The sequence below is a fragment of the Equus przewalskii genome, chromosome 29, assembly GCF_037783145.1.
Source record: "Equus przewalskii isolate Varuska chromosome 29, EquPr2, whole genome shotgun sequence".
Classification (NCBI taxonomy): domain Eukaryota; kingdom Metazoa; phylum Chordata; class Mammalia; order Perissodactyla; family Equidae; genus Equus; species Equus przewalskii.
The window spans coordinates 35,742,356-35,759,283 of record NC_091859.1 but is presented as its reverse complement, the minus strand read 5'-3'; the positions used below and the strand labels follow the sequence as shown (position 1 = coordinate 35,759,283).

The 16,928-nt window shown below is 51.0% G+C and overlaps 2 protein-coding genes across 10 annotated transcripts; one reads left to right on the top strand and one right to left on the bottom strand.

The window, feature by feature from the left end:
- Positions 1-576: 576 nt before the first annotated feature.
- POLR2F (RNA polymerase II, I and III subunit F) lies at positions 577-9,961 on the bottom strand. The gene is made up of 5 exons (XM_008544356.2): positions 9,805-9,961; positions 8,130-8,199; positions 5,540-5,670; positions 1,265-1,336; positions 577-761 (listed from the first exon to the last, which is right to left on the bottom strand). The coding sequence occupies exons 1-5, from the start codon at positions 9,822-9,824 to the stop codon at positions 671-673; spliced, it is 384 nt and encodes a 127-aa protein (XP_008542578.1). The 5' UTR covers positions 9,825-9,961; the 3' UTR covers positions 577-670.
- C29H22orf23 (chromosome 29 C22orf23 homolog) lies at positions 9,945-16,662 on the top strand. 9 transcript variants are annotated; one of them, XM_008544360.2, is made up of 7 exons: positions 9,945-10,256; positions 10,466-10,577; positions 11,413-11,475; positions 14,653-14,835; positions 15,534-15,665; positions 15,876-15,976; positions 16,187-16,662. In XM_008544360.2, exons 2-7 carry the CDS (start codon positions 10,475-10,477, stop codon positions 16,256-16,258), a joined length of 654 nt encoding a protein of 217 aa, XP_008542582.1. In that variant the 5' UTR covers positions 9,945-10,256; positions 10,466-10,474; the 3' UTR covers positions 16,259-16,662. The 9 variants fall into 9 exon arrangements, with proteins under 9 accessions (XP_008542582.1, XP_008542579.2, XP_008542581.1 ...); XM_008544357.2 differs by having other exon boundaries at positions 9,957-10,162; XM_008544359.2 differs by having other exon boundaries at positions 9,967-10,267.
- The last annotated feature ends 266 nt before the right edge of the window (positions 16,663-16,928 follow it).

The following is a 16,928-nucleotide window of genomic DNA, read 5'->3' as shown; positions in this document are numbered from 1 at the left end:
ACAGAGGTGGGCCACAGAGGACAGTGTGTGGGCAGTGGCCTGAGGAGTGGGGACTGAGGGGAGCAGGGAGGGCAGGTGCTTGGTCCTTGCTCCAGCTGCTGACTTGCCCAGCAGGGCTTTGCTTGGGGAGGGCAGATCACTACATCCCCACGCTTCCTGCTGGGGCACCGCTCTTGAAAGGGGATCCGAGCCCACGATAAGAGGCTCGAGACAGGTCCCTAGGAAACAATGGGTGGCTTGATGAGACCTGCTCGTGATACTCCTGAGAAGGGAGAAGCCCCTGCAGCCAGTCCCCACTGGAAAGGAAATTGGGGGTTTCCGTGGCAACCAGTTCCCTGGGCACAAAGGCTCATGTGTCTGCTGGGAAGGCAGCTGAGGTGTCTCCCTGCAGCAGCCTTTGCTCTGGTGAACGGGGAGATGGAGGGAGGGATGCGGGGCATCCACAGGGGGTAAGAGCCCCTGGTGCTTCTTAAACAGCTGACAGTCACAGGGCCACTGAGATGGGTGCACACTCCAGGCAGCAGGGCAGTAACAGGGAAGCAGCAGGTGGGCATCTCAGCTAGCTGGAGGCAGAGGCGGGGTGAAAGGTTGTCTGGTTTATTATTTACACGTATAATGAATGTGAGACTAGAAACTGGGGGGGAGGCGCAGTCAGGAGGGTGATCCCAGGTCAGTCGGTGATGATGAGCTCGTCTACCCCCCAGTCTTCATAGCTCCCGTCAGGCAGGTAGCGGCGAATGATGATGGGGATCTTTCGGGCCCTGTGGCAGGGGAGAAGTCACAAGTATATGAGGGTTGGTGACCCCAGCTCTACAGCAGAAGGGATAGATAGTGTGCAAAATGCAAGGAAAGAGAAGTCTTAGGAGCATCCTCTTGGGACTATGAGTGTAGTTTGCAGGAAAGGAATTACAAGAAGAAAGTTCCTACACCGCTGAATAGTTCTGGGTCTGGAAGGGCTCTGCCATCCCATGGCTGAAGGGAGGATGGGAACAGTGGAGGGATGCTGGTAAGGCCAACTGCAGCAGGAACAGGCAGGGTTGGACAGACAGGAGAGGTCTAGGTCTCATCAGTGCCCGCCCCCTTTGCCTGCCCTCCTTGCCCTCCCCCTCCTTCCTGGTGGGCTGACTCCTGAACAAACTAAGGATCTAAAGGAACAAGAACTACTCTTCCCAGGCCAGGGAAGTGGGGGTCGGGGTGTGCAGCAGAGAACCCAAGGGATGCCTCCCAGGCTCTGGAGCAGTGACCCATGATCTGGGTGACTTACTTGAGCTCTTTCATGGCGATGAGCAAGGGATCTGTCTCCCCCTCCAGCTCCACCATCACAGGGGCACACATCCTGTAGGTATAGGGACAGGTGTTGGGGCAAACTACAAACGCAGAGAGAATCGGCGTCCTGGTCATCATCCAGAAAGGTCACCTTCTAGGCAGACAGGCAGGTATGGTGGCTGGGGATAAGTGGTTCAGGGCACCAACAGTGAGGGTACATGAGCCAGTAGACTGGATTCAAATTTTGCCTCCAAAGACACTGAATTTCTCTCAAAATCTCAGTATCCTCATTTGAAAATGAAGACAAAAACCCTGCCTTGCCTACACAATGATGAGGCTAAAACACTACCGGCTAACAAGCAAGGGCTCACCAAGTGCCATACGCTGTTCTCAGCACTCTTCATAGATGAGCTCATTTGAGGGGAGTACTACTGTTATTTCCATTTTACTGATGAGGAAACTGAGGCACAGAGAGGTCAGTAACTTGCCCAAGATCACAGAGCCAGTAAGTGGCAGAACCAAGATTTGAACCCCACATGCTCCTACCCACTGTGCTGTAACACCTTCCATTAATAAGCTGAAGATTCACAAACTTAAGACAGGTAGTGTGAATGGGACAAGTGTCATCACGTCAGCTACCCTGCCAAGGACCTTCCCCAAGGCCTATCACAGACTCCTGAGCCAAGGAGCCATGGCAGAGCATTCCAGCCCAAAGGAACAAAAGAAGGGCAGGTGCAAAGGCTGGCCCTCCTGACCACTCTAGCCCAACCTCTTGGCCCTGCCTCAGGGCCCACTGCACCTCAATGTCCCTCGGGGTCCTGCTATTCCAGCCTCACATGGGGCCTGATGTCAGGCACTCACCTGTTTACAACCCTTCCGTGATCCCCACAACCATCAGGCAGAACCCAGTCTGGCCCCTGCTCACCCTTCTGGCACCTTCTCACCCTACTTGCCTATATTTACCCTACATTCCTGCCATACCAAACCACTCCAGCTCCCTGGACAGACCCCATTGTTCCCTTTTTGACTCTTACAAGCTCTTCCTCTCCCTACGGGCCTGAGAGCGGCTCCAACGTGCCCACTCTGGAAATCACTTGCAGAAGCCTCAGTGCCCTGACTCATTCTGCATATGCTTTTCCATCTCACTGTACTGTAACCACTTGTTTGAAGTTTCCCACATTAGACCGTGAGCACCTGGTGGCCCAGGACCACATACCCTAGCACAACACTTGGCCCCAGGTGAAGCTCTAAAAACAAACAGGCACAGTGCCAGTTGTAGCTCCACCTCCTCCATGAAGCCACCCTTCATGATTCCAACTCACGTTTACACTAATGGATCCCAAACCTGAGAAGCATCAGAATTACTAGGAGAGCATGCTAAGTATGCTCCCAGGTCCTGCCCCAGACCCTCTGAATAGACTCTCTAGTGAAGGAGCCTGAGAACCTGCATTTGCAAAGCTCCCCAGGGGATGCTGATTATCAGCCAGTCTGAAACCCACCAGTTTCCACCAAATAATTTACTAATTTTATTACTAAATATTTTTATTTCTGTTACTCCCCAAAGCCTAAAAATTTCCCAAGGGCAAAGACCAAGTGTTTAACTTTCTCTATATCCTCTCTCAGTCAGTATCTACATTTCCCCCAAATTTAAAGCTTTAAAGGATGTGGCAAAATGCTTTTCCTGATCTGCATATGCCTATTTCTTTCAAGATGAATAATTCAAGAACACTCATTCTCACGGCCCTACTATGCCCATGCCCTCGGGAAACCTGAGTGTGCCCTTAGGTACTTTGTCTCGCAGCAGGGCTGGGATCCTCAGGAAGTGGCCGTGGTAAACATCAGCCGCCAGGTGGTGCTAGTGAACCAGAGTGAGACTTCACCCAAAAACTATCCAAGAAATGTCTGTTCAGCACCTACTAAGTGCAGGGTTGCATGCCTACTGCTACAGATAAGGTACAGCCCTGGCTGTCTAAGGGCTTACAGCAGACGGGGAACCCCCAGACAGCATCCTAGCCCTTAATCAAAAGGAGTACCACAGACTCGACTAGGCTGGACAGCCTTGCTCCCAAAGAAAAGCAGGATGCTAGGACTTGGTAGTGATCTGAATGTCTGTCTCCAAAGTTTTTTTTGGGGGGGAAGATTAGCCCTGAGCTAACATCTGCCACCAATCCTCCTCTTTTTGCTGAGGAAGACTGGACCTGGGCTAACATCCATGCCCATCTTCCTCTACTTCATATTTGGGATGCCTGCCACAGCATGGCTTACCAAGTGGTGCCATGTCCGCACCCAGGATCTGAACCAGCAAACCCCAGGCCGCCGAAGTGGAACATACAAACCACTACACCACGGGGCCAGCCCTGCCTCCAAACTTTTAAGTGCTGCACACTGTCCACCAAATGCATGCCAATCTTCTGAACTTGTCACTCAAGGCACTAGTGACATCTTTTCCAGCCTTGTGCCCCAAGCCTGCCATTACCCCACCACAAACCACACTTGCCTGCCTCCACCTGGATCTTTCCTTGTGCTGTTTCTGGCACCTGTCCCCACGTGACTTCTGATCCCTTCATGAGGCTTTCCCAGTCACCCCTGCAATGACCTCTTGTAAAGCACAAGTCCTGTCTGCCTCGGGTTCTGGGCATCTGTGATCGGGTCGGCCTCCCCCAGCAGACTGTCAACACCTGGAGGCCTGGGGGACTGTGTCTTTAATCCTCTTCACACCCCAACAGGATCAAGCACAGTATCTTATTCAAACTTGAAAGACTTTAACTTGCAGTCAGTCTATTTGTTTGAAAAATAACTTATGAATTATTCTTGTCTAGAGACAGCACTGCCCAACAGACTACGCTGCAATGATGGAAACGTCCTCTATCTGTGCTATCCATTACAGTAACCCCTAGCCACCTGTGGCGACTGAACACCTGAAATGTGCCAAAAAAACAACTTTTATTTAATTTCACTTAATTTAACTGGCCACATGTCTCTAGTGGCTACCATAATTGATGGTGCAGGCCTAGAGGATCCTGACCCCAGTGATATCAAAATTATCAGAGTGAGTGCAGCTCTAATTTCACCCAGACCAGCAAGGGGTACAGCCAGGCTGGTCAGAGGTCTCCTGCTACAGAATGGATGAGAACAATGTTGCCCGCCGATAAAACCCTTTATAACATGGACACGGTGGTCATCTCTACCCCACAGGACTGGAAGAGACCAATCCAATGCTGACTGGAAACGAGGGAAGGTAGGCATGGACTGGGCATCACTGCCCCTCCGGCATGCATGACTCCACAAATCTGGCCCCAGGTTTTCTTTCTAAGTGATTTTACACTACTCTCTACTTGGAGCAACCCCTCCTCCGGACACTCACCCTTTCCCACCCCAGCTTGTAAGAAGTTTGGGGTAGGGGCTCATTTCCCCAGCCTCGTGTTTCCCTGGGGAAGACGTTCTATTTGAGTAACAGTATCATGCCTGCCCCCTTTCTGTCCCCCACTCACTCCTCCCCAGAAGGAGGAATAACTTATCTGACAGGCATCTGTGGCGCAGCCTCTTCAAGAGTCCCTGCTTTCTCAAAGCCACCTGCCTGCAGAGAGGGCACTTTCCAGTCTGTTATTCACAATGCTCACAACCTTAGCAGGCAGGCCTGTCCCTGCACACACAGCCTCTGGATCCTGCACTGCCTTAATATGCAATCATCGGACATTGTGATCTCCACCTGTCTAGGGGCTATCTCCTGAGTCTTATTCTTCTTAAACTGGATCCAAACTTGGGAGAGAAAGCAAAGGCTGCAGATTTCGATTCCGTAGACCCCCACCACTGCTCTGTGCTCTCCCCCTCTCTAGCACAGCATCTACATGGAGGCCCTCCCACGCCTCTGGGCTGGCCACAGTACACCACAATCAAGAACCACCTTATGTCCAACGGGTGCTGTGGCAGCACCCCCAACTAACAGGCCCACAATGGTCATGGCACTCTGAGTTACATTCTCTTTTTTTTTCCTTTGCTTCATTAACCTGACAGGCAACCACTGAGTTCTGTATTTTTATCGTTATTTTTCTACATACTATTATTTGACTTCACAGGTGTTTATGTCCTATTTCTCCTACTGGATCACAAACTCCCCAAGGGCAGGGGTCCAGCACAGTGCCTGGCACACAGGAACAGCACCAGCCTTGTTTAGAATGTGAGGTCAGGGAGGGGAAAGGCTGGGCTGGATCAGCAGCTCGAAGGCTTGCTGTGGCCTGACCAATGGAAAGATGGGGAGGGGGCATGCACTCACGCGATCTGGAGGGCTCGGGTGCCCAGCACACGGGCTCGCTCATACTTGGTCATGTACGGTGTGGTGATTCGCTTCTGGTTGGCCTGCGGTCGCTCTCCAGAGGGGAGGATCTCAACGTTCTCCTGGCCCTCCTGGACACCAAGAAAGAAAAAAGAGAAGATCTCAGGGTGCATTTTTTGAGGTGATGGGAAGGATAATGATGACAATGATTATAACCATCAGAAGCAGAGTGCCTGGAGATGGCACAGTCCCAACAAGTCCTCGAGCCCAGACAACAAATCACCCTAAGCAGGAAGCAAGAAGCAAGCACCCCATCTTCCATCTTCAGACAGCGTAACTGAGTCAATGGGTCAAGTGGCTCAAAAGTCAAAGTGAAGCCAGGAATATACAAACACACACATACACATATTCATATATTTAACAATTACTTATTAAACATCTGCCATGTGCCAGACATCATAACAGGTGCTGAGACAGAAAGCTAAGAGTTTCTGCTCTCAAAAAACTCACGTCTAGAGAGGAGACAAGAGTAAACAAAACAGCAGGTGGAAGGAAGGTGTGCAAGTGTGCAACACAGTTACTAAGAAGGGGGGCATCTAACTCATACTGGGGGATAAGAAGATAGTCCAGAGATGAGACTTGAGCTCATCTAGAAGGATGAGCAGGAGCTGCCAAGCCAACAAGGAAGGGAAGGGCATTCCAGGCAAGCTGCATTGCATGTGCAAAGGCACATGGATGGGAGAGAACATACTAGGTTTGGACAACTAATTGTGGAGTATGATTAGAGCAAAAGGTGTATATAGGGTTTTAAGCAGGAGAACAAATTCTATAATAAAGGAATTAAGTCAACAAATATTTATTGAGTGTTTACTATATGTCAGATAGTGTTCTAAGTGCTCGGGATAGAGCAGTGAGTAAGACAGATAAAAATTCTTCCCCTACAGAGCTTACATTATAATAAGATGAGATAAACAATAAACAAAATTAATAAACAAAATATGTAGTATAAAAACAGAGAAAAAATGACAGGGAGTGCCAGGGTGGTGATGTGGGGGGAGGTGGAGAACAAGGTAATTTTCAATAGGATGGTCATGGAAGGCCTCAGTGAGGTAACACTTGGACAGAGACCTGAAGGAGGTGAGGAGTAGGTGGTGTGCCTATCTAAGGGAAAAGTGTTCCTGGAAGAGGGAACAGCGTGATCAAAGGTCCTGAGCAGGGGTCTGCTGGGCATGGCAGGACAGCAAGAGATAAGGTCACAGAAGAAGCAGGTGGCCAGATCATGGAGGATCTAGTACATCTTTTCGGCATTTACTCTGAATGAGATGGAAAGCCAGTGGATGAGGGTTCTAAGCAAAGGGGAGACACAGTTTGACTTAAGATTTAAAAGGATCACCCTGGATACTCTGTTGAGAATATTCTGTAGGGGGCAAGGGCAGAAGCAGAGAGACCATTTAGGGAGACCAACAGTAGTTGATTGTGTACGCATGTAAGAAAGATGACTCTGGCAGCAGGAAGGCAAACCCAGCAGACTGAAGGCACGAAAACTAGTAACACAATCTCTGCATTAATGCGGGTAAAGAGCAATGAACATCTAAACCAGACTAAGGCACTAGAAATGGAGAAATGGAACCGGGCTGAACCACATGTAGGAGGCAGAATCAACAGGACAGGGATGGAAGGGACCAGACGGATGGAGAAGGAGGTTTGTGACTCAGTGAATAGGGACCTGAGAGTGCCATGCAGAGAGAGGAAATCCAAAAAGAGGGCTTCAGCTTCCTAGCCTAAAAAATATCCAGGGATCACTCTCTCTCCAGGAGACATAAAGCACGTCTTCCTCTATCAGTCACACAGGACAGAAAGCCTTATTTTATTCATGAAGCTGGTAACCCATCCACCTAGTTGCTCAAGCCAGAAAGCCAGGAGTCCTCCTCGTCATCTCCCACTTTCTCAGCCCCACATCCAATCCACCAAAATATCTTTCATCTATTTTCTCGTCACTGACACTACTAGCATCCGAGTCCAAGGTACAGGTCTCTCACCTGGAGGGCTGAGAGTCCCCTAACTGGTCTCTCTCTAACTCTTGCTCCTCCCCAAGTCACTCCTCACTCTGAGGCCAGAATGTTCTTTCTGAAGTGTAAACTGGGTCAAGCCACTCCCCGACTCAAAACTGGTCAGTGGCTTCCTGCTACCTTTATGTTACAAAAACCTGCCTAATCTGTACCTTTACCTGTCCAGCTTTATCCCAGGTCACTCTCCCCCTTGCTCCTTATGTTAGCCCCACCCTGCAGAGCACCTGGCACATAATAAACATTTAGCAACTGTTTGCTGAATGAATGAAGGCGATATTTCACCCGGCAGTGAACTGACTGCCCCAGAAGCCACAGGCTGTGGTCCAAGTGGACAAAAGCCTTCAGGACCACCTGAAGGGCTTCTCCACTACCCAGGACCGGAACTCCGCTCTCTCTAAGTGGGGTGGTTGTGGCAGGGGCTGTGATCATAAACAGGAGACAGATGCATTCAGGTAATCATCACCGCTGGACTATCCGGCAGCTTGGGCTGCAGAGCAGGGAGCCCACGGCCAAGTACCGACCTCCTCGGCCTTCTCCAAGTCATCCAGCCCTTCATCCTCCTCCACATCATCAAAGTCGTCGCCATCAAAACTGTACGAGAAGAAGAGGCCAGTCAGTTAGAGCATCACTTGCTAGATTCCAAGAAGGCAGGGATCTGTGCCTCATCCCGTCTGTAGGAGGCGCTCAATAAATATCTACTTGATGAGCGAATCAAACTTCTGTTCCATTTACTCCTTCAACCTTACCCCATCAGCCCCTAAATTTTGCTAGGATTCAGGCATCACCACTGTTTCTCTCTCTGCGGGATCATTCCCGTCGGCATGCAAACATGTAGTTATTTCCCCATCTTAAAAAACAAACAAACAAGGGGCTGGCCCCGTGGCCGAGTGGTTAAGTTCGCGCGCTCCGCTGCAGGCGGCCCAGTGTTTCGTCGGTTCGAATCCTGGGCGCGGACATGGCACTGCTCATCAGACCACGCTGAGGCAGCGTCCCACATGCCACAACTAGAGGAACCCACAACGAAGAATACACAACTATGTACCCGGGGGCTTTGGGGAGAAAAAGGAAAAAATAAAATCTTTAAAAAAAAAAAAAAAAAAAAAAAAAAACAAACAAACAAAACTCATTTCTCTAGTCCCTCCCCACCGAGCCCTGTTCCCACGCTCCCCTTGGGAGCAAAATTCATGCGAGAGTAGTCCATCTCCGAGGTTTCCAATTCTTCTCTTCCCATTCTGTCATAATCTCACTCCAAGAAGATGTTCACCCCCACGGCTCCATCAAAAACACTCCTTTCAAGTTCGTTCATGATTCCCACCTCGCTACATCCAATGTACTATTCTTGTTCTCATCCGGCTTGATCTGTCAGTTGGCACACGAGATCCTCCCTCTCACTCAGTACATTCTCCTCACCTGACTGCAAGGACACCTCACTCTCTTCGTGTTCCCCCACCTCCCTGGTTGCTCCTTCTCAGCCTCCTCTTCCGGTTTCTCCTCTTTCCCCCCAAACACTCCACGCTGGAATGCTCTGACGCTCAGTCATCTCCTCTCCTCTACTGACTCTCCCCTGATCTCACCTGTAGCTTCCTTTTCACTAATATGCTGACGACTGCCCTATTTTTATCTCCTCCGACCCCCCACACGTCAGGAAATCTTTTTGGCTGTGGCTTCAAAATACATCCAGAATTCAAAACCACTTCTCACTTCCCTGCTACTATGGCCCTAGTACAAGCCACTGCCTTCTCCCACGCGGATCACCGCAAGCCTCCCGGACCCTCCTCTGGATTACTTCTATACTACATACTTCTACGACGTAATCTCACGCGACCCCGTATTATCTGTTTATGGGCCTGTCCCCTCTGCCAGAAAGGAGCACCTGGAGAGCCGGGACTACGCCTAATCCACCCCAGCATTTCCATTACAAGACACGGAGGCCGGCTCGGGGGAAGTCTGCTGAAAGACATCTCTCTCACTGATCCTCTCTGGTCCTCGAGCCTGGGCCTTTCTGTGCCCAGCCTCTGGCCAGGTCTGTGCTCCAGGCTCCCCGCCCTTCCCTCCTCCAGTTCCGCGGGCCCTCAGAGCCCCCAGGCCCCTCAGACACTGCCCCTCGACCTGGCTCCTCAGCCTCCTCGGACCCAGGCCCTCGCCTCACCCGCCCCTTCCGAGATGCCGCAAAGGCCACTTCGCTCCAACACTCACTTGTCCTCGTTGTCTGACATGCTTCCCGCGCCGCGGGGACCGGGCTCTGCGCCCCAGGCCCGCACGGAGCCCCGCGACGAGCACGCCTCCGACTCGCGCGGCGCCACGCGTACTCTGCGCCTGCGCCGTGACCCAGAGGCAATCACTTCCGGGAGGCAGGCCAGAGTGTATGTGCGCATGTGCTGAGAGGCGCGTGCTTGTTACCATGGTAGCCGGAGCCTCTAGCTGCCGGCTCCAGGCGCAGAAATCTCAAAGTATTTCTCCCGGGTGGTTCCGCGGAAGAGCGGTGGTTACGGTCTCCGGAGCCCGCGCCGCTGTCTGTGGGGACAGGGGCACCCCGCCGGGGTCTTACTTTAGAGTGAGGATTCAGTTTTGACGTACCACGCAACGGGCTCTATCGTGATCACCGCTACCCTAACGCCCCGAGGGGGCTTCCCTGCCACGGGCGCCGGGTCAGGATGAGGTCTCTGTTCGTGTGTGTGCATCTGCCTGTGTATCTGTTCGGGGTAGGAGGATCGGGGACTGCCGCAATGCTGACGCCCGGCGTCAGGATTCTCTTGCTGCCCGACCCCGCTCCTAGACTTGGGGTGGTGCTGAGGGGTGCGGGAGCAGAGATTGGACCTGAGAGACATGGGTGTGTCATTGCAGTTTTCCTCCTCAGGGTACTCCTATGGCTTCCCAGGAGAGGGAGGAGGCAGTGACCAAAGGAACGGGGTTCTGGCGCTGCCCTAAGCCGGCCACTTACACCCCGGGGACCTGTGAGCTGCTCAGAGGTCAGTGCGTTAAAGGACACGAGAAGAGGAGCAATGGTAACGATTACCCTGTGGAACTCAGTTCTCTCCTACATGACCTGTGGCTCAGCGATTGCTATTTTCATTTTACAGATAAGCAGCCTGGGGTTCAGAAATGTTCCGGGATCCTACAACTTACAAGTGGCCAAAAGTCAAAGAACTAAGAATTTTAGAGTGGTTAACTCCTGTGCATCCCTTAGATCACACTTTCAATTTCCCCACGGACGCCTTATTTCCTCCCGACCCACCACCACCGCAGTGCAGCCAACTGTTATGTGCCCTTACGCTACCAAATACCTTTTCCTTCACTGGACTTGGCACAACCTGTAATCAGATATTTAGTGTGTCCCATTGGATTAATATCCATCTACCACTCTAACTCATAAACTCCATCAGGGATGGGATTGTGTCTGTTTTGGCTCACAATTGTAGCTCCAGCCCCTGGCACATGCTTAATGAATACTTGTTCATTTATTCATTCATTCACTCAACAAAAAATTTTTAAAAGCCCACTGTGTGCTTTAGACATTGTCCTAGGTGCTGAGGATACAGCAGTAAAAAAAGAAAAGAAAACAGCAACAATTCTTGCTCTGATGGAGCTAATATTCTAGTAAGAAGGTAACAAATGATAAATAAGTAAAATATACAGACCTTAGATGGGGATAAGTGCTATAGTGCAAAATGAAGCAGGAAAGGGAGAGAGGGAGTACTCAGGCGCAAAATGGGGGTAAGAGGTGACACTTTTAAATTTCAATAGAGTGAGATGAGGGTGTCTGTCTGCAGCCCAGGAGGCCTCATAGAATGCTTTGTCTTGCAGTGATGATGAAGAAATCCAAACTGACTAGCTTCCAACAGCGCCACATCATGGACACCATGAGAAGTAAGAGGCAGTCTACAGAGGTTTCCTGGGCAGAGAGATATTGGGCCACATTTTTCATGCTCCTCCATATTAAGGGGTAGGAGACCTCTTTAAAAAGAGGTCATTTAAAAAGACTCCCCCAAAAAAGAAATGGAATAGTATTTCTGACCCTTACTCCTGGGGAATTGACCTCTTGGGGGCTTTGCTTCTTCCTCGGACGTGGGCCCTGACACAACAAGCCTCCTGCAGTCCAGCTGTGGCTGACCTTCCCAAGGGACCACAGCCCAGTAGAGGCTTCCTGTCTCAACACTGTCAAGTCTGCAATCTATCCCTTCCTCTTACACACGTACCATGTGAGACCCCAGAGAGAGGACGGTGTGTGTCTTATTTATCATTTGATTCATTGATAGCTTAGCTAGCAGAGACAAGATAATTGGCAGAATTCCAACTTAGGGAAACTAGGCAGAACATTTCCACAGCTCACCTCCAACCACACATTGTATTATTTATTTTTAAGGAAAACAAAAAGTGGAATTCCATGGGCACAATAGCAAGGGGCCCTCTACGATCTTGAAAAGAACCTTGCTTTCTAACATTTAACTGAATCGACATTTAGTGGATCAGAACACAGACCTGTAAAGCTGCCTTTAAGAGAGAGAACACCAGAAGGTCCAAGCCTGCCGAGTTTTACTTGAATCTACGGAGAGCTATTGCCTTCTCTCAGGAAGGAATGTACCTATCAGGGGAACATCTGATCAACCAAAGCAGCATAGGGAAGGGAGAGTCAGAGAGGCAAATACGGGCAGTGCCTGCCCAGCACTGGCCTAGGGAGGGAGGCTCCGTCAGGCCAGTTCAGAAGTCAGACCTCCTTCATTCTTGTGGACAAGGACAACTCAGCCTGCCAGAGCCTAGTGCCACAACACAGCTGAATTGCACAACTCAATCTCCACACTTGGTAGTCTATTAATAATTTGGTGTCCCCTGTGGCATGACTACAAAGAGAATGTGCTAGAAATTCCACTAAAAGTAAATACCAGGAGACCAAGGCCTGTGTCTGCCTTGTTCACCACAGTTGCCCCAGCTCCTAGGTGCTCCATATTTATTGAAAGACTAATTGCATTAGTGGTTAGGCCAACACAAGTAACCGGTTCAACTGGCAGGTTTATTCTCCTTAGAAGTTTTCTTCTTTAAAAATTGCCTCCAAGCATTGATGTTGAGTCTGCTTTCTTCTCCTAGAATCCCCTCTCACCTCTCCCCTCTTAACCAAATCCTACTTGTTGTTTTGAGGCCTGGTTCAAAGTCTGTAGCAAGCCACAAATTCCTCTCCTTCACCTGAACTTCCAGAATTACTCGGGCCATAATTATTTGCTGAGAATGGGCCAAAGGAAGGGGTAGCATTTGGCACTGGACAGGCAGAAATAGGGAGTGGAGGGAGCAGGAGGGACATTCTGGAAGGCACAGCGTCTCCTCAGAGCAGAGAAGAAGCCGTGGTGTGGCTCTAGGAAGAGGGTGTGAGAGAGGGAAGGTGGTGGGAAATAATGGCAGCTCCATCCTTCCAGTTCCTCAGGGCATCCTTGTGACGTCAGTGTTGTCCCTGACTCCTTTCTCTTTCTCCAAGACCCCACATCTGAGCCATCAGCAGTCCTGTGTGCTTGACTTTCAAACCATACCCTGACTCTGACGCCTCTGCCCCTGGCCGCCATCACTGTATTTTCAACAGTAGCCAAAGGGATCATGTCACTCCTCTGCTCAAACCAGGCGATGGCTTCCCACCTCACACAAAGTAAGAGCCAGTCTTTCCAGGGGCCTAAAAGGCCCTGTACTCCTCTTGTCCCCCATGACCTCTGCCCCCACTCTACTCCCCCCACTCCGTCCATTCCTGGCACCCTAGCCTTCTGGCTGTTCCTCAGACACTCCAGGCACATTCCCACTTCAGGGCCTTTGCTCTAGCCGTTCCCTCTACCTGGAATGTTCTTCCCCAAAATATCAGCACAGCTGGCCTCTTACCGCTTTTGGCTCTTTTCTCAAATGCTACCCTCTTCATGAGGCCCTCCCTGGCTACCCGATTTAAGACTGTGAACCCTGCTCTGGCCCACTCTGCCCCATCCTGGTACTGTCACCATCTAACATACAATGTATTTTACCATCATCCACACCCCAAATGTAAGCACCACGAGGGCAGGACTTTGTCTTACTCACCACTTTACCCCCAGTGTCCTGGGCCTGGCATGTGTTTACTGGGTCAAAGGTCAACAAGGTAGACAGGGAGGGGCCAGATCAAAATAGGGGGTGGGGCCTGCTCTGAGCTGGGCTTTAGGGCAACTGAGAGGAGGGGCCTGTCGGCCAGATAGGAGGTGATACACTTGGCTGGCCTGGGGGAGGAGCCCCAGATCTGGGTCAAAGCAGTGGGGTTGGACAGTAGGAGGGATTGGTGTCCATCACCATCAAACCATCCCTCCCTTCCTGTGGACCACGCAGGTCTCAGGAATCCATCTGCAGAAACAAAAGCACCAGCAGGAAGGCTCGATGTACAAGAATGCTTAATGCAGCGTTGGTTAAAGTAGTAAAACGAAAATGGAAACAGCCTGAATCTTCGAAACTAGGAGACTAGTTGAATAAAGAATGCATCCATCCTAAGAACTAGTATACAGCTATAAAAAATAAGTTATACATAAAGAGAGTGATCTGGAAGGATGTCCATGATAAATTGTCATGTGAAGAGTCTATTATTGAATATAATTCAGTATGACCCAGTGTTTGAAAACGAATCTCATATATGCACATCTATCCTTGAACACGTTCGTATACTCATCAAAAAGTAGGAAATAGACCACCAAATTGTTACCACTGCCCATTGTAGAGAGGGGACTGGAGGGGAGAAGGGAAGACTCTTCTGTACTGTTTGACTTGTTATAACAGGCAGGGATCACTTTTATAAAAAAAAAAAAAAAAAAAAAAGGGCAGCCCCGTGGCCAAATGGTTAAGTTCATGTGCTCTGCTTCAGTGGCCCAGGGTGTCGCTGGTTCTGATCCCAGGCACGGACATGGCACCGCTCATCAAGCCATGCTGAGGAGGTGTCCCACATGGCACAACCAGAAGGACCCACAACTAGAATATACAACTATGTACTGGGGAGCTTTGGGGAGAAGAAGGAAAAAAAAGCCAGGTGGACCCCCACCCGGACCCTTCCTTCCCCAGGAGGAGACCCTCTGCCCCTACAGTGCAGCCCAACGTCCAGCCAGAGGGTCGTGCCCTCCAAGCAGCCAGCCCCAGCCATGTACCTGCCTCCCATCCTGGCAGCCCGGTCCCGCCTCCGGCCAGCCAGCATGTGCCAAGCCAACGGGGCCTACAGCCGGGAGCAGTTCAAGCCTCAAGCCCCCCGTAAGTGACAGGCCTTGATAAGAGCCCCTCCTCTACCTCCTTCGGGGAGGGGGACAGGGAGGGGAGATAGTCAGGTGGGCAGGTGCTTAATCAAATTCTCACGCTGTTTATAGAAATGCTCTTGAGCTTTAGCACATGTTAGCTGGGGGGCATTCAGGGAGCAGGGGAAACCATTAGGTGGTCCTTGTAAAAAATTTTTCCAGAACTCTCTGGATTAGCTGGATTCTGTCAATCTCTGAGGAATCTTTGGCTGCAGGTTTCACGGCCACTGCTCTCAAGCTCAAAGGGGCCTGGAATCCGGGGCTCCTCTGCACCGCAGCCTACTTCACTGAGCCATTTGTCCCCCTTCCTACTGGGCACCTGACATAACTCTTGGCCCAGACCCTCCTACATCTGCACGCACGCTCTGTGCACAGGCTGCCACTAGGGTGATCACTGAGTTTCCTCAGCCTTGCTCTGCACCAAAGCAGTATGTGGATTTTGACCAAGTTCTCTTCATGGTTCATTCAACCCCTTCCTTCCCCTTCCCGCCTATCTTAACGTGACAAGCTCAGGATCACCCAGGGTAGATGGTTCCGGGGTTTGCAGAAGCCCCATCCACGTTACCCAGGTACCTGGAGCAGGTGTGCCCGCTTGGGGACACACCATAAACAGGGGTGCCCTTCACACCTTAACTAGGCCATTTTTGGGCCTTACAGGAGATCTGGAGAAGGAGAAGCGAAGACTCCAGAATATCTTAGCTACTGGGAAGAACCCAGAGGAACAGAAAAGAAAGCCCCCTCCTGTGCAACAGGAGGGCCCAGCCCCTGAGGTGGACCGGTTTGAAGAACGTAAGCCACTGATGGGCCACTTACGCTGGAGAGCGAGTGTGTGTGGAGGGGACCCAGAATCGGGGGAAGGGGGTAATCCTTGAGGGCCAAGTCAGAAACACTGTCTGACTGCAGACCCACCTCCTCTCTCGAAGAGGGGCAACCCGCCCCCTCCACAGGAGCCCACGGCCCCCACTGCCCTGTACACTGATGGCCCTTCTCCCCACCCAGTGGTGAAGGAAATCCAGGAGAGGAAAGAATTCCTGGCCGACATGGAGGCGCTGGGACAGGGCAGACAGTACCGAGGGGTCATCCTTGCCGAAATCTCCCAGGTAGGAGAAGCAACAGAGGGTGAGGCAGAGGGGAGCCGGCTATGTATGAGGGAGGGGAGGTGTCCACCATGAGTGTGGAGCACAAGACGTGAGTGGAAACAGAGGGGCCACTGTGGCCGAGGTTTCCAGAGTCCAGCTCTAGCCTCACATCTGTGTGGCTCCTAGAGTTCCTACCCTGACAGCCAGCTTTCCCTGATGCCCTATTTGCAGAAACTACGGGAAATGGAAGACATTGACCACAAGAGGAGTGAGGAACTTAGGAAGGCTCTCGCCCCGGCTTAATCTGTCTCCAGAAATGGAGGTGGGGTAGCCCACTCCCTTGCCAAGCAGGGTCATCCCCAGGTCAGCCCACCCACTCTGGCCTTCAGCCACGTCAAATGGTCGCAGCGCCCTGGCGGAGGGTACCCTGGGCATACACAGTGCCCTAGAAGATGGACCACATCTCAGAAAATGAGCTGATTCTCCTCGAGACTCTGCCCAGGGAGCCCGGGTCAGCTGAGCCTCTGAGACCCACAGTCATACACACACACACGACTTTGAGACTTTTCTCGGGGAAAGAGCCCACCCACAGTGAAACAAGGCCCACATCTCAGCATCTTGGGCATTTGTCTAACGGCATCCAGTGGGCTCTCTGCCGACCACCTCCACCCACCGTGTCCTGCACTGTAGTTTTCTGAACTCAGGAATGAGTGTGATTTCTTTCTTCCTACCTGTCTTAAGATCTGCTTCTTTAACCTCATACAGCCTTGGGCAAATGTTTAACCGCTATGATTAATTAGCCAATAAAACACATTTAACGTATATCATTACACACTGTTTTGTTTTCAGAGGGATAAGCCTTATTTGTTCAAGGAGTTAGAATTTTTCAAGCACAGATGGTTTCTAGCTGTTTGTGTATTTCAAGTAGAAATGGGAACGAACACTTCTGGGGAGCCCCATGGTAGGGCAGTGT

Excerpts from the sequence above, each read along its gene's own strand:
- C29H22orf23 (XM_070599212.1), top strand. The coding sequence starts at position 9,974 with ATGTGCGCATGTGCTGAGAGGCGCGTGCTTGTTACCATGGTAGCCGGA. Across the intron at positions 10,163-10,465 it reads CGCCGGGGTCTTACTTTAGA|GGTACTCCTATGGCTTCCCA; the intron begins GTGAGGATTCAG and ends TTTCCTCCTCAG. Across the intron at positions 11,476-14,652 it reads CATCATGGACACCATGAGAA|GAGGAGACCCTCTGCCCCTA; the intron begins GTAAGAGGCAGT and ends TTCCTTCCCCAG.
- POLR2F (XM_008544356.2), bottom strand. The coding sequence starts at position 9,824 with ATGTCAGACAACGAGGACAA. Across the intron at positions 8,200-9,804 it reads ATGTCAGACAACGAGGACAA|TTTTGATGGCGACGACTTTG; the intron begins GTGAGTGTTGGA and ends CTTCTCGTACAG. Across the intron at positions 1,337-5,539 it reads ACCCGAGCCCTCCAGATCGC|GATGTGTGCCCCTGTGATGG; the intron begins GTGAGTGCATGC and ends CTATACCTACAG.